This window comes from Bubalus kerabau, chromosome 1 (assembly GCF_029407905.1).
Source record: "Bubalus kerabau isolate K-KA32 ecotype Philippines breed swamp buffalo chromosome 1, PCC_UOA_SB_1v2, whole genome shotgun sequence".
In the NCBI taxonomy this organism is placed as follows: Eukaryota; Metazoa; Chordata; class Mammalia; order Artiodactyla; family Bovidae; genus Bubalus; species Bubalus kerabau.
This window is the reverse complement of record NC_073624.1, coordinates 80,911,156-80,925,882: the sequence shown is the minus strand read 5'-3', so window position 1 is coordinate 80,925,882 and position 14,727 is coordinate 80,911,156. Positions and strand designations below refer to the sequence as shown.

General features: G+C 36.3%; 1 protein-coding gene across 7 annotated transcripts in view; it reads left to right on the top strand.

The window, feature by feature from the left end:
* Positions 1-14,727, top strand: part of ABCD2 (ATP binding cassette subfamily D member 2) — a 92,925-nt gene that overhangs the window by 58,844 nt on the left and 19,354 nt on the right. For 6 of the 7 annotated variants that reach the window (XM_055580693.1, XM_055580662.1, XM_055580630.1 and 3 more), the window contains one exon: positions 10,943-11,027. In XM_055580693.1, coding sequence (XP_055436668.1) covers positions 10,943-11,027 — 85 coding nt within the window. Of the gene's footprint in view, positions 1-10,942; positions 11,028-11,408; positions 11,460-14,727 lie in introns of those variants that run through there. The other variant, XM_055580670.1, reaches the window with a different exon arrangement.

Below are 14,727 nucleotides of genomic sequence, written 5' to 3'. Positions count from 1 at the left end.
AAATATCATGTATAATATTTATACATATCATCTTATAATATCATAGTTCATAAGTACTATAAATATGGAAAGCAGGTTGTCTTTTTGTGTCATATGGTCAACTTCTTCCCAGTTTTAAAACAGTGTGGCAAAATAGCAACTACCTATTAATTTGGGGTAAGTTATTTGGATAAGTTTGAAATCTAATAATCTGAATAGAAATTTATAATAATTTTTCACATATTCTATTCTTTTAGAAGTTATCAAGAAATTCTAGCACTAGTTTTAAGCATTTTTCAACCTTAAAAATATATGATAGTAATTGTTATGGTTTATCGAGTGCTCACTCTGCAGAATATAACATGTTACTCAGTTTACACTGTCATCTTATTTAATATTTGTAGCTGCCCAGTGATGTGGATTTTACTAACCCCCCTTTAACAGATGAAATTCAGAAGTTTAGCAGTTTCCCCAGGGGCCCTCAGCAAGAGGTGGAACAGGGATTCCAACACAGATGAGACTTGAATGTCAATGTTCTATATAAGATATACCACTGCGCTATGCTATCTCAACATCTTAGATACTAATAAGGCTTGTTATATCCTTATACATAAAAAATGATAAGGAAGTCCACTTTACTTGCCTAGTCCTTAAAACATGAAACATATTTTTAAGCAAAGCAAGAAAACAAATTCGCAAGGACATCACTTACTCTGGAAGAAGCCTGCTGAAGTTCTAGTAAGACTATTAATGATTTGAAGCAACACTAGTTCCAACAACTTAAAGAAATTTGCTTAGAGAAATTCTTTACTTTAGTATAAGATAGATTTTAAAACTATGTTTTATTCCATCAAACAAATTACAAAATAGAAAGGTGTAGAATTGTTAACAAATAGATGTGAGCTAAAACAGTTTGTACATCTTCAGGAAGCAAGAAAACTTCACTTCTTAGCTGACTTAGTCTCACTGTTTCAGCATCAGAAGAAGTATCATGACTCAGAGTTTTGATTTGTATGTTCTGTGATCAAGAAAGATTGCCTGTTAAAGCTTTTGGGTTTAGTGAAACAATGAACATAATTTATTTAAATACATAAAATTTAAGGATTCTTTGACCCAAATACTTTTGTCTTTGTGCGTTATTATTTCAAGGGGGGAGCTATTTTTTTAAGCCCAGAATATTTCTCCACTGTGTAGCAATCTAAACCTATTTTTTCAAATCCTCACTTATGTTTCATAAATGCTATAAAAGTCATAGAGGAAATTTTATTTCAACAGTTTTCACTAGAAGCAAGAACTTTGAATCACATGGCATTTAGAGTTTTTCCCTAATATAAAATTATGTTTTTAAATAGATGGAAAATTCCTGGAAGTTTGCCCAGGAATGAACACTGGTCCCTTTTGGGGAGTATCATTGGGAAATAGGGAAAGTCTTTTCAATCCAGTGCACAAGAAACAATGAAACTCTAGTTCTCATTTCCTTTCCCTTTGACCGAGTTTATTTAGAAATTTTAGTAAAGATGAAAATTCAGTTGAGAAATAATAAAGAAAGCAAAGGGCCTGGATTTTTTCCAAATGGGAAAATTAAACCTAGACTACTTGGGATTTGGTAATGTCCTAAGTTTGCATGTGTGTGTTTGTGCATGTGTATATTTGTATGTTTGTGAGTATGTGTGTGAGAGTTTTGATAGTCATTTTCCTCTTTGAAAATCAGGGTTTGCTTAGTCCACTCTGTTTTATGATATTCTCACTTCAGAAAAATATCTGATATGGCTGCCTTCCTAAGAGACCCAATGATTTTGTTTCTAAGTGACTCTTTTTTCTTATTACAAAAATAAGACAGGCCACAAAAATAATATAAAGATAGTAATTTTAGTTTTTCAAATATTGTAAAAATGTACATCTTAGAAAGTAAAAGCCTCATAATTCCATTCCCAGAGGTGATGCAATTATAATTTACAGGGCTTACCAGGTGGCACTAGTGGTAAAGAATCCACCTACCAATCCTGGAGACATAAGAGACACAAGTTTGATCCCTGGGTTGGGAAGATCCCCTGGAGTAGAAAATGGCAACCCACTAAAGTGCTCTTGCCTGGAAAATTCCATGGACTGAGGAGCCTGGTGGGCTACAGTCCGTGGGGTCACAAAGAATCAGACACAACTGACAACTGAGTACAATTATAATTTATATACCTTATGTGTTCTTACTTCTAATAAAAACTGTTGCAAAAAATTTTTCTCTGTAACTTAATTTTATAATATTTGTGAAACATAAATGATGTTTTGAAAAATAGATTCAGATTACTGCACAGTGGAGAAATGTTCTGGACTTAAAAAAATTTCCCCTTACTAACTGAGAAGGCAAAAGAGAAAAGTATTCGGGTCAAAGGCAGCTTTAATTTTACATATTTAAATAAACCATGTCCTTTTGTTCCACGGAACTCAAAGGTTTTAGCAAGCAATTGAAAATCTGCATATAACTTACAGAAGGCCCTCATATGCATGGTTCTTTCATATCTGCTGTTCTGCTGTTGTGGGTTAAACCAACCACAAACTATATAGTACCACAGTATTTACTATTGAAAAAAACAGGTGCGTAAGTATTTCTCAGTTCAAATTTATGTTGTTTAAGGGTGGTCTGTATACAAACACACAATTTTGCAATTTGGTTTTTCATATAAAAAATATTCTAGGTACATTTTTATATCAGTATGTATTAAAAAAAAATTTTATTGAAGTATAGTTGTTTTGGACATCCCAAGTGGTGTGAATTGTAAAGAACCTTCCTGCCAATTCAGGAGACAAAAGAGACACGGGTTCGCTCCCTGGGTTGGGAAGATCCCCTGGAGGAGGGCATGGCAATCCACTCCAGTATTCTTGCCTAGAGAATCCCCTGGGCAGAGGAGCCTGGTGGGCTACAGTCCATAGGGTTGCAAAGAGTTGGATACAACTGAAGTAACAGCATGCATGCAGGCATAGTTGCTTTACAATATTGTGTTTCTACAAAGTGAATCATCTATATGTATACATATATCCCCCACTTTTTAGACTTTCTTCCCATACAGATCATCACAGAACATTGACTTCCCTGTGCGACACAGTAGGTTCTCATTTTATACATAGTAATGTGCATATGTCAATCCCAACCCTAATCTCCTAATTCATCCTCCTTTCCCCCACTGATATCCATAAAGTTGTTCTTTACATCTGTGTACCCATTTCTGCTTTGCAAATTAGTTCTTCTGTACCATTTTTCTAGATTCCACATATAAGTGATATTACACGATATGTATTTTTCTCTTTCCAACTTATTTCATTCTATATGACAGTCTCTAGGTCTCTTCATATCTCTGCAAATGGCACTGCTTTGTTCCTTTTTATGACTAATATCCCATTGTAAGTATGTACCAGGTCTTTATCCATTCCTCTGTTGATGGACATTTAGGTTCCTTCCATGTCTTGGCTATTGTAAATAGTGCTGCAATAAATACTGGGGTACGTGTATCAATTTGAATTTTGGTTTTCTCCACATAGATGACTGGAGTGAGATTTCTTGGTCATATGGTAGTTCTATTTTTAATTTTTAAAAAAACCTCCATATTGTTCTCCGTAGTAGTTGTACCAATTTACTTTCCCACCAACAGTGTAGGAGGGTTTCTCTTTCTCCACACTCTCTCCAGCATTTATTGTTTATAAATGTTTTCATGATGGTCTTTCTGACAAGTGATTTTAATTTTCATTTCTCTAATAATTAGTGATGTTGAGCATCTTTTTTATGTGTTTTTTGGCCATCTGTATGTCTTCTTTGAAAAAAATGTCTATTAGGTCTTCCACCCATTTTTTTCATTGGATTGTTTCTTTTATTATTGAGCTACATGAGCTGTTTGTATATTTTGGAGATGAATCCCTTGTTGGTTGTTTTGTTTGCAAATATTTTCTCCTATTCTGAAGGTTGTCTTTTTGTTTTATTTATTGTTTCATTTACTGTGCAAAAGGTTATAAGTTTAATTAGATCTCATTTTGCTTATTTTTGTTTTTAGTTTCACTATTCTGGGAGATGGGTCCAAAAAGATCTTTCTATAATTTATGTTAGAGGGTGTTCTGCTTATGATTTTCTCTAAGAGTTGTAAGTGCCCATCCTTACATCTAGGTCTTTAATCTATTTTGAGTTTGTTTTTGTATATGGTATTAGGAAGTGTTCTAATTTCATTCTTTTACAGATAGCTGCCTAGTTTTCCCAGCACCACTTATTGAAGAGACTGTCTTTTTTCTGTTGTATATTCTTGCCTCCTTTAAATTAGGTGAACAGAGGTGTCTGGATTTATCTTTGGGCTTGTTCCATTGATCCGTATGTCTTTTTTTGCCCCAGTACCATACTGTCTTGATTACTGTAGCTTTGGAGTATAGTCTGAAGTCAGAGAGCCTGATTCCTCCAGCTCTGTTTTTATTTTTGAAGATTGCTTTGGCTATTTGGGGTATTTTGTGTTTCCATACAAATTAAAAAACATTTTAATCTGATTCTGTGGAATAATGTCATTGGTAATTTGATGGGGATTCCACTGAATCTGTGGATGGCTTTGGGTAGTATAATTATTTTTACAGTATTGATTCTTCAAATCCAAGAACATGGTATATCTCTCCATCCATTCGTATCATCTTTGTTTTCTTTCATCAGTATCCTATAGTTTTCTGAATCAAGGTATTTTTCCTTTTTAGGTAGTTTTATCCCTAGATAGTTTCATCTACATGGTGAAATTGTAAATGGAATTGTTTTCTTAATTTCTCTTTCTGATCTTCTGTTAGTGTGTTGGAATGAAAGAGATTCCTGTGTATTAATTTTGTCTGGTTTTGGTATCAGGGTGATAGTGGCCTCATAAAATTAGCTTGGGAGTGTCCCTCCCTCTGCAATTTTTGGAAGAATTTGAGAAGGACATGTTAGCTGGTCTCTAAAATAGAATTCACCTGTGACGCCATCTAGTCCTGGACTTTTGTTTCTTGGAATATTTTAATCACAGTTTCATTTCAATTTCATTACTCATGACTGGCCTGTTCATAATTTTGTTCAGTTAAATTTTTTTAATATATTTATTTACTTATAAGGCTGCATTGAGTTTTAGCTGTGACATGTAGGTTATTTGCTGTGGCACATGGGCTTCTCTCTAGTTGTAGCATGTGGGTTTAGTTCCTCTCTGGCTTGTGGGAATCATAGTTCTCCAAGGATCAATCCTGTATCCTCTGCTCTGGGAGACAGATTTTTAACCACTGGACCACCAGGGAAATCCCTGTTCATATTTTCTATTTCTTCCTAGTTCAGTCTTAGAAAGTTATACCTTTCTAAGAATTTGTCCATTTCTTCCAGGTTGTCCATTTTATTGGCATACATTGAGTTGGTCAAAAAGTTCACGCAAATTTTTTCAGATGTTACAGAAAAACCCAAACATTTTGGTTAACCTAGTAATTGCTTGTAGTAGTCTCTTATAATCTTCTGTGTTTCTATAGTGTCAGCTGTAATGTCTCCTTTTACATTTCTAATTTTATTGATTTGAGTCCTCTCCCTTTTTTTTCTTAAGGAGTCTGGCTAATGGTTTTATCAATTTTGCTTATCTTCTCAAAGAACCAATTTTTAGTTTCATTGGCTTTTGCTATTCTCTGTTTTATAATATTTCATTTATGTTTGCTCTGATTTTTATTATTTCTTTCCTTCTTCTAACTTTTGGGTTTGTTTATTCTATTTCTCTAGTTGCATTTGGTACAAGGTTGTGTTGTTTATTTGATATTTTTCTTGAGATGGATTGTATTATTATAAACTTCCCTCTTAGAACTGTGCTACTTCCCATAGGCTTTGGGTCACCGTGTTTTAGTTTTCAATTGTTTCTAGATATTTCTTATTTCCTTTTTGATTTCTCCAGTTATCCATAGGTTGTTTAGTAGCACATTGTTTAGCCTCCACATGTTTGTGTTTTTAATAGTTTTTCCCCCCCCTGTATTTGCTTTCTAATCTCATAGCATTGGTTCAGAAAAGATACCTGATACAATATCAGTTTTCTTAAATTTACTGAAGCTTGATTTGTGACCCAAGATGTAATCTATCCTGGAGAATGTTTCATGTGTTCTTGAAAAGAAAGTATATTCTGCTGTTTTCTGATGGAATGTCCTGTATATATCAATTAAGTCTATCTGGTCTAATGTTTCATTTAAGACTTGTGTTTTCTTGTTAATTTTTTCTCCTAGGTTGAGTGCATAAATATTTACAATTGCTTTATCTTCTTGGATTGATCCCTTGATTATTAGGTAGTAGCACCTTTCCTTATCTTGTTAACAGTCTTTATTTTAAAGTCTATTTTGTCTGATGTGAGTATTGCTACTCCAGCTTTTCTTTGCTTTCCATTTTTATGGGTTATCTTTTTCCATCTCCTCAATTTCAGTCTGTGTGTATTCCTAGGTCTGAAGTGGGTCTCTTGTAGACAGCCTATATATAGGTCTTGTTTTATCCATTCAGCCAGTCTATTTCTTCTGGTTGGAACATTATTCCATTTACATTTCAGATAATTATCAATAGATATATTGATATTTATCTATTGCCATTTTCTTAATTGTTTGGGGTGTGGTTTTCTTTGTATATCTTTTTCCTCTTTCCCTTCCTTTTTTCTTCTCCTTTCTAGTGTTTTTTTGCCTATAGAAGTTCCTTTAGCAGCTGTAAAGCTGGTTTGGAGGTGCTGAATGCTCTTAGCTTTTGTGTATCTGTAAAACTTTTGATGCTCTGTCAAATCGGAATGAGAGCCTCGCTTGTTAGAGTATTCTTGGTTATAGGCTTTTCCTTTTCATCATTTTAAATATATCCTCCCACGCCCTTCTGACCTGCAGAGTTTCTGCTGAAAAATCAGCTGATAACTTTTTGGGGTTTCCCTGTATGTTATTTGTTGCTTTCCCCTTGTTGCTTTTAATATTGCTTGTACTTAATTTTTGTTAGTTTAATAATATGTGTCTCAGTGTGTTCCTCCTTGGGTTTATCCTTTATACAACTCTCTTTGTTTTCTAGGCTTGGGTGACTATCTCATTTTCCATGTTAGAAAAGTTTTTTACTGTGATTTCTGGAAATATTTTCTCAGACCCTTTTTGTTCTTCTGGGACCTCTATAATTCAAATGTTCATGCATTTAATGTTGTTCCAGATGTCTCTGAGTTTATTCACATTTCTTTTCATATTATTATTATTATTATTCTGTTCTACAGCAGAGATTTCTACCACTCTGTCTTCCAGGTCACTTATCCATTCTTCTGCCTCAGTTATTCTGTTATTGATTTCTTCTAATGTGTTTTTCATTTTCAGTTCCTGTCTTGTTCATTTCTGTTTATTTGTGTTTTAGTTCTTCTAGGTCTTTGCTAAACTTTTATTATATATTTTCAATCCATGCCTCCAGTCTGTTTCTAAGATCTTGGATCATCTTTACTATCATACTCTAAATTCTCTTTCAGATAGATTGCTTATCTCCTCTTTATTTAATTGTTCTTGTAGCTTTTAATATTGCTCCTTCGTCTGCAACATATCTCTTTGTTACCTTTTTTTTTTCCCTCAAAGTTTTGTGTTTGTGATCTGCTTTCCAGGCTGCAGGGTTGCAGTTCCTCTTGCTTCTGGTATCTGTCCCCTGGTAGGTGAGGTTGTTCCAGAGACTTATGCTGTTATCCTCTTAATGAGGGTTAGACTATTGTTGTGGTGACCAGAGCCTGCCTTGGATATTGAGTGAGGGCTCCCCTTTGCTCTTTGGTTGTCACTACCCTGTCATGGGTGGAGTCGGCTTCCAAGTTGTTGTAGTAGAAGCCCCCAGATTTGCTTCTTAGCTGTGTTTCTGATCTGTGGTGCAAAGTAGGCAGGGTTGGAGCACTCCTGCTGGGAGGGAAGCTACTGAGTATCCCTTCTTTGGAGCTACTCTCCTATGGTGTACTCTGTTGTAAGATCTTTCACCCATTGTGCAGACCCTCAGACTACACTGATATTAGCATTGCCATGCTAGCATTTGACCCTGTTGTCTCTTAGAGATTTCTTTCACCAGGAGAGTAGATCCACTGAAGTCCAGCCCCAGGATTGCAGTAATCATGGATCTGGACCAGTTGTGGGTATTAGGTGCTCAGTCATGCTCAGTTGCTTAGTCATGTCTGTCTCTTTGTGACCCCATGGACTGTAGCCCACCAGGTTCTGCTGTCCATGGAATTTTTATGCAAGAATATGGGAGTAGGTTGCTATTTCCTACTCCAGGGATCTTCCTGAGCAAGGGACTGAACCCTCATCTCTTGCATCTCCTGCACTGGTAGGTAGTTTCTTCACCAGTGCACCATCTAGGAAGCTACCAGGTGTTATAGGGGTAGCTCAGACTTTAGCCTGGCACAAGCCACCAAGTGTACATGCATGTTAAGTCACTTCAGTTGTGCCTGAGTCTTGCAACCCTATGGACTATAGCCTGCTAGGCTCCTTTGTCCATGGGATTCTGCAGACAACACTACTGGAGTGGATTGCCCTGCTTCCAGGGGATCTTCTCAACCCAGGGATTGAACCCCTATCTTTTGTATCTCCTGTATTGGCAGGTGGGTTCTTTACCACTAGTGCTACACCTGCTAAAACTAGGTCTGTCTTGGCTGTGGGAGCACTTATCTGTTCAGATGTTTTGTAGGTGCTGAGTTTTTACCAAGCTGTTAGTGAGGGTTTCAATTTGTGCATCTGCAAGGAAAAATTTCAGCTTTTCTTCTTAAATTCAGTGGCCCCGAGGACTTAGCAGTGGTTTTAGCTCCACCTCTGAATGTAAGTCGCACACAGGGATCTACTCCCAAGGCTGCCCTGGAGCACTTTGGTCTGCCCCAGTGAGGACAGGGCCCCAAGGTGGCACAGTTGCCAGCGTCATGGGAGGCAACAGGTGCACAAAGGGGCTGGAAGTTGTAAGAGATCTGGCCCAGTCACAGGTTCACAGGGAAACTGATGGCCATGATGTGGGAGATCCAGCCCTGGTGGGAGCATTTCCTACCACCTGGTGGCAGGCACATGAGGTTAGCCCTGGGTGATCTTTCCAAGCAATCAGAGCCAGCCCTGTCGGGGGCCTTTCCTAGTTCCTAGCAGCAGGTGAGCTGGGGCCAGCCCTGGCAGGGGCTTTTCCTAGTGTTTGGCCACAGGTACAAAAGGATTAGCCCCAGCAGGAGCCTTTTCTAGTGCCTAGTGGCAGGCATGAGACAGCTCACCCTGGCAGAAACCATTTTTACCACCTGGCGGGGTGTAAGTAGGGGCTGACAGAGTAGGGACAGAGGCTGCAAAGACAGCTCCACCCACTACATGTCACTCAATAATGGCTCCTTGCTTCTATGGTAGTCCAGGTTTCCTCCACAAGTATTCCCAGTTGTGGATTTTCTTTTTTTATTTTTTTTTTCCAGTTGTGGATTTTCTCATTCCCATCCCTTCAGGCTGTCCTGTCTACTTGCATCCAGCAGCAGTCCTCTCCTCAGCTTTTCTGTCATCGCCTATGTTCCAGCACCCAGTGCCCACGCACACTGACAGACACAAGTCTCAGGCTCGGAGGCACAGGCTGTGGCACAGATCATCTGTGTAGGTCTCACTTTGTCCTGCCTGCCATAGACCGGCTATTTCACTCCCCTCCAACAGGCCCAGATGATTTCCTTCTGTCCCATCCAATCTGCCCCTCCACAAGGGGGTTTCCCTGGATGCAGGAACTTCTGAGCTTCTTCAGATCCCCCACCTAGAAGCAGATCCTATTCCACTTCCTGTCCTCTTCTTTTTCCCTTCTTTCTTTTGTCTTACATGGTTCTGCATGGATCTTTCTTGTCCTTTCCAGTGTCTAAGGTCTTCTCTACTAGGAGAAGTTCAGCTAGTGCTCTGTGAGCACTGTTCTGTGTACATGTAGATGTACACATGTACAGATGTACAAGAATACATGTAGATGTATTCTTGATGCATCTATGGGGAGAGATGCATCAAGAGAGATGCACCTTGTCCTCCTACTTCTCTGCCATCTTGCTTTTCCCTATACTAGTATGTATTGATCTAACTTTTTTTTTTAATCTAACCTATTTTTTAGAAAATAGAAGACTTGCTTTTGAATAAATAACCAACAGAAAGTATTTACGATGTTGTGAGAGATGGAATAGGTAAATTGTAAAACATGAAGATACACCTACATATAAATCCTAGCTCTAATATATAGCTGTATAAATTTTGATATATCAATTTCTTCATGAATTTCAGTTTATCTACTTATAAAATAACACTAATAATAGATACCTCATAAGGTTGTGAAATATACAATGAAAATTGTGAAAAATACAACTCATATAAAGTGCCAGGCAGATGGAAGCCATTTAAATAAGCTCCTTTCATATCTTTTGTAGACTTTGTAATGTGTGTGTGTGCTCAGTCACTTCAGTTATATCCTACTGTTTGCGACCCTGTGGACTGTATCCTGCTAAGTTCTTCTGTCCATGGGATTCTCAGGCAACAATACTGGAATAGGTTGCCATCCCCTCTTCCAGAGGATCTTCCAGAACCTTTGTCTCTTGCACTGCAGGCAGATTCTTTACCCACTGAGCCACCTGGGAAGCCCAGACTTTGTAATAGGCCTGTGCAAATTTGTTGGTCTTTTCTCCTACCCCCCTGCAAAATAAGTCTAAGTATACCAACTCTTTGGAGACATTAAAAAATAAACACCTTTTCAAAGTATCAGTATTTAGAATTCTTAGAATATGTTCTGTCAATATAAGTAATTATTACCATTAAAAAATATCAAATCTAAGACCAGGTGCTTAAACATAAGGCACTCTGGTCTATCCAGGCATATGTTTTGTGAAATATCAGGTTCTTTGTGTAATAGCTTAAACTTGCTAGGAATCACTTGTCTAGGTAAAAACTGTAAAAGATGCTCTCTTTGATTAAAAGATGCTTTATACAATATGTATTTTTATATATTTTAAAGGATGGGATGCTATTATGGACTGGAAAGATGTCTTATCAGGAGGGGAAAAGCAAAGAATGGGCATGGCTCGCATGTTTTATCATAGGTAAGTGTATTATATTCAAGTTACTATTGATACTATTCTATTGTTGTAATAAAAAAATGTTCAGATAGGATCCCTTGTCCTCATTTGGTTTGAAAATATATTTCTGAAAAGCTAGTGCTTAGAATTTATAGTATTTAAATTTCTTAGATTGTTTTTTAATGTGACAGAAATCTCCAAGTGTTTGTTCTATTTATTTTATGTTGAGTAATGTTAGATGACAAAATTAAATTTTTATGTGTCCTAAGTTTGAAAGTGGGATTATTACTAATTTTAAAATGTGAAGACTAGATAACCACTATTATGCTATTGTGAACACAGCAGGTAGACATTCAGTGAAAGTGAAAGTCGCTCAGTTGTGTCCAACTCTTTGCAACCCCATAGAGTGTAGCCTTCCAGGCTCCTTGGTCCGTGGAATTCTCCAGCCCATAATACTGAGGTAGGTAACTGTTCCCTTCTCCAGGGGATCTTCCCAACCCAGGGATCGGACCCAGATCTTCCGCATTGCAGGCAGATTCTTTACCATTTGAGCCACCAGGGAAGCCCAGATATTCAGTAATACTTCTCAATTACATTATTAAATTAAAACTAAATTAAATTTCTAGTCAGTCAGTGGCCTATAAAGTTAGTAGTGTTCTCCTTGAGAGGAGGCATATCTAATGGTAAAAGGAACCAACCAGCATAAGTCTTAATGGACTCAGAAATAAAGAGATGCAGGAAATAATTTCTCTTGATAAAACTTTTCTATTTCTAACCAGCTTACTAGGCTTTTGGTTCAGAGTATCAAGCACAAGACACTGGAAATAAATATTGAAGCTATTATGATTTGTTCCTTTTTTTTAATCCTATTTTCTGTGGAAAATAAATTCCCATTTTAATGTTAGGCCTCTGGCAATGAGAACCTAAGTTGTTACTTTCAGTATTTATATCTTGGGCATTAAAGTTATGTACATGGATGGCTGAGTGGACCATAAGCTGGGGCACATGCAATACTCGTGAAGAAGTTGTAGTGGAAGCAATAAAACTTCTGTAGGGAACTTTTAAAAGCTGATAAAAAAATGCAAAAAAAAAAAAATCAAGTAAGCTTCATTAAACACTTAGCAACAAGTTGACTATCAATTTTTTAGAAATCTTTTATTATGGAAAATCCATTAAAAGTTCATCAAAAAAGAGAATATTGTAAGATGAACCCTATATTCCCATCACACTGATTCAACAAGTCTAATATTTTACAGCACTTGATTTATCTATTTTTTTATATAAAGCATTATGAAGCAAATCCAAAGTCATGGAATTTTTCATGAAATATTTTGACATCAATCTCTGAAATATTAGGATATTTTTCTTACATTATATACCATAATCATCATTAATACAATTGACAATAATCATTTAAAATTATTTCATACCTGGTTCATATCCAATTTCCCTGACTATCTCAAAAATATCTTTTTATACTTGGTTTGTTCAAACCAAGATCCAAATAAATTTTATGTATTGAATTTTGTCATTATATATCTCTTAATTATTTTTTAATTTAAAGAGTTGTTTCTTCTCCCTGCCTCTGTGCCCCTCCCATCTTTTATGCTATTGACTTGTTGAATAAACTAGGTCAGTTGTCCTTTAAGAATGTTGTCCTTTCAAGATTGATCTGATTGCTTCCTCTTGAGATCCCTTTACCTCTTTCCTCTTTATTTTTCTTATAAACTGGAAATTAGAGCTAAAAACTTCATTATATTTAGGTTCAGCCTTTTTGGTAAGAATATAGCATGTACTATTTATCACTGAAAAAATAATGTATAGTTTAAACAACTTTATTAAATATAATTATGTGTTTATATTATAGAAGTAGAAAATTTAGATGAGTAAAAAGAAGAAAAAATTCTGTTTTACTACTTGTAGCACATAAAATTTTAGTATAGTTTTTTCTCTATTTTAGTATACAAAAGTTGGTTGTTATTTTTAACTTTTTAATATGTAACTATTTTCATAAAGTATTTACAGTTTATATTTCTCTTTTTTTTGGCAGCGGGGCAGGGGGGTGGCATACCACATGGCTTTTGGAATCTTAGTTCCCTGACCAGGGATTGAAATCAGGCCCCAGCAGTGAAAGCACTGAGTCCTAACAACTGGACCACAAGGGAATTCCCTGTATCCCTATTTTGATTTTGTATCCTATTATGTGTATTACTATGTAATAGCTAGCCAAGGTTTGTTTATTATTATTATAACATTTATGTACCAAATACATAAATGTATTTCAGTATTCAATTCAATGAATTCTGATAAATGTATATACAATATATAATCGATATCGCAATTAAGATAAAGAATGATTCTATCACCTAGAAAGTCCCTCATGCCCCTTTCCAGTCAAAGCTTTCCATAGACAATTTCTGTTTACATTTCTAATGCATAAGTTAGTTCTCCTGTTCTACAACTTCATATAAATTAATCATGTTGTGTGTGTGTTTGTCACTCAGTTATGTCCAACTCTTTGCGACCCCATGGACTGTAGGTCACTAGGCTCCTCTCTCCATGGAATTCTCCAGGCAAGAATACTGGAGTGGGTTGCCATTCCATCCTTCAGGGGATCTTCCTGACCCAGGGATCAAACCCAGGTCTCCCACATTGTGGGCAGATTCTTTACTGTCTGAGCCACCAGGGAAGCCCCAAAATTAAATCATACAATATGTATTATTTTGTGTTATAGCTGGAGTTTATACATGAGAAAAATGTTGTGTAATAACATGGTATTTTAATAACATACATGGTTAGTTCAAGGATAAGGCAAACTAAAAAATACAAACTAAAATATGCAAACTCTGAATTTTTAGTGAAGTATATTTTACAATGACTTTTTTGAGATAATGTGGTGAGATTTGAGAGTAAACTTTGTAGTATGAAATTTATGACTAGCTGTTAACCACTATTACCTTGAATCTGTTTGTGCCTTGTCCATAAATATTCAGTAATACAATCCCCCGTATAGTTGGTGAAATGTGACATGCTGGAGGTTTTCTTGCTCAGTCATGTCCGACTCTTGCAATCCCATGGACTGTAACCTGCCAGGCTCCTCTGTCCATGGGATTCTCCAGGCAAAAATACTGGAGTGGGTTGCCATTTGCTTCTCCAGTTGAATCTTCCCAACACAAGAATCAAACCCAGGTCTTCTGCATTGCAGGCACTTTCTTTACCAACTGAACTACAACTGAAGCCTGAAATGTAAAATGATGGAACGTAATATGTGGCTGTAAATTTCTCATTATGTCAGTGTGTTAATAAGATAAAAAGCAAATGGCATTAATAACAGATGCTAACCTAAAGAGATTTTTAAGTGCCTATCACTTAAATACTTGATACTCATGTATCTAAAATATTTTGGGTATAAAATGATACTGAATTAAAAATACTAAAGCCAGTGAAGGACCTACACTGTTTGTGAAATGTAAGTTGGTGAAGCTACTGTGGAAACCAGTGTGCAGGTTCCTTAGAAAAATAAAACTAAAATTACCATATGACCTAGCAATCCCACTCCTGGGCATATATCTGTACAAAACTATAATACAAAAAGATGCATGCACCCCAGTATTCATAGCAGCGCTATTCACAATAGCCCAGACATGGAAACAACCTAAATGTCCATCTACAGATGAAAGGATAAACATGTGGTACATCTATACAATGGAATACTTCTCAGCCA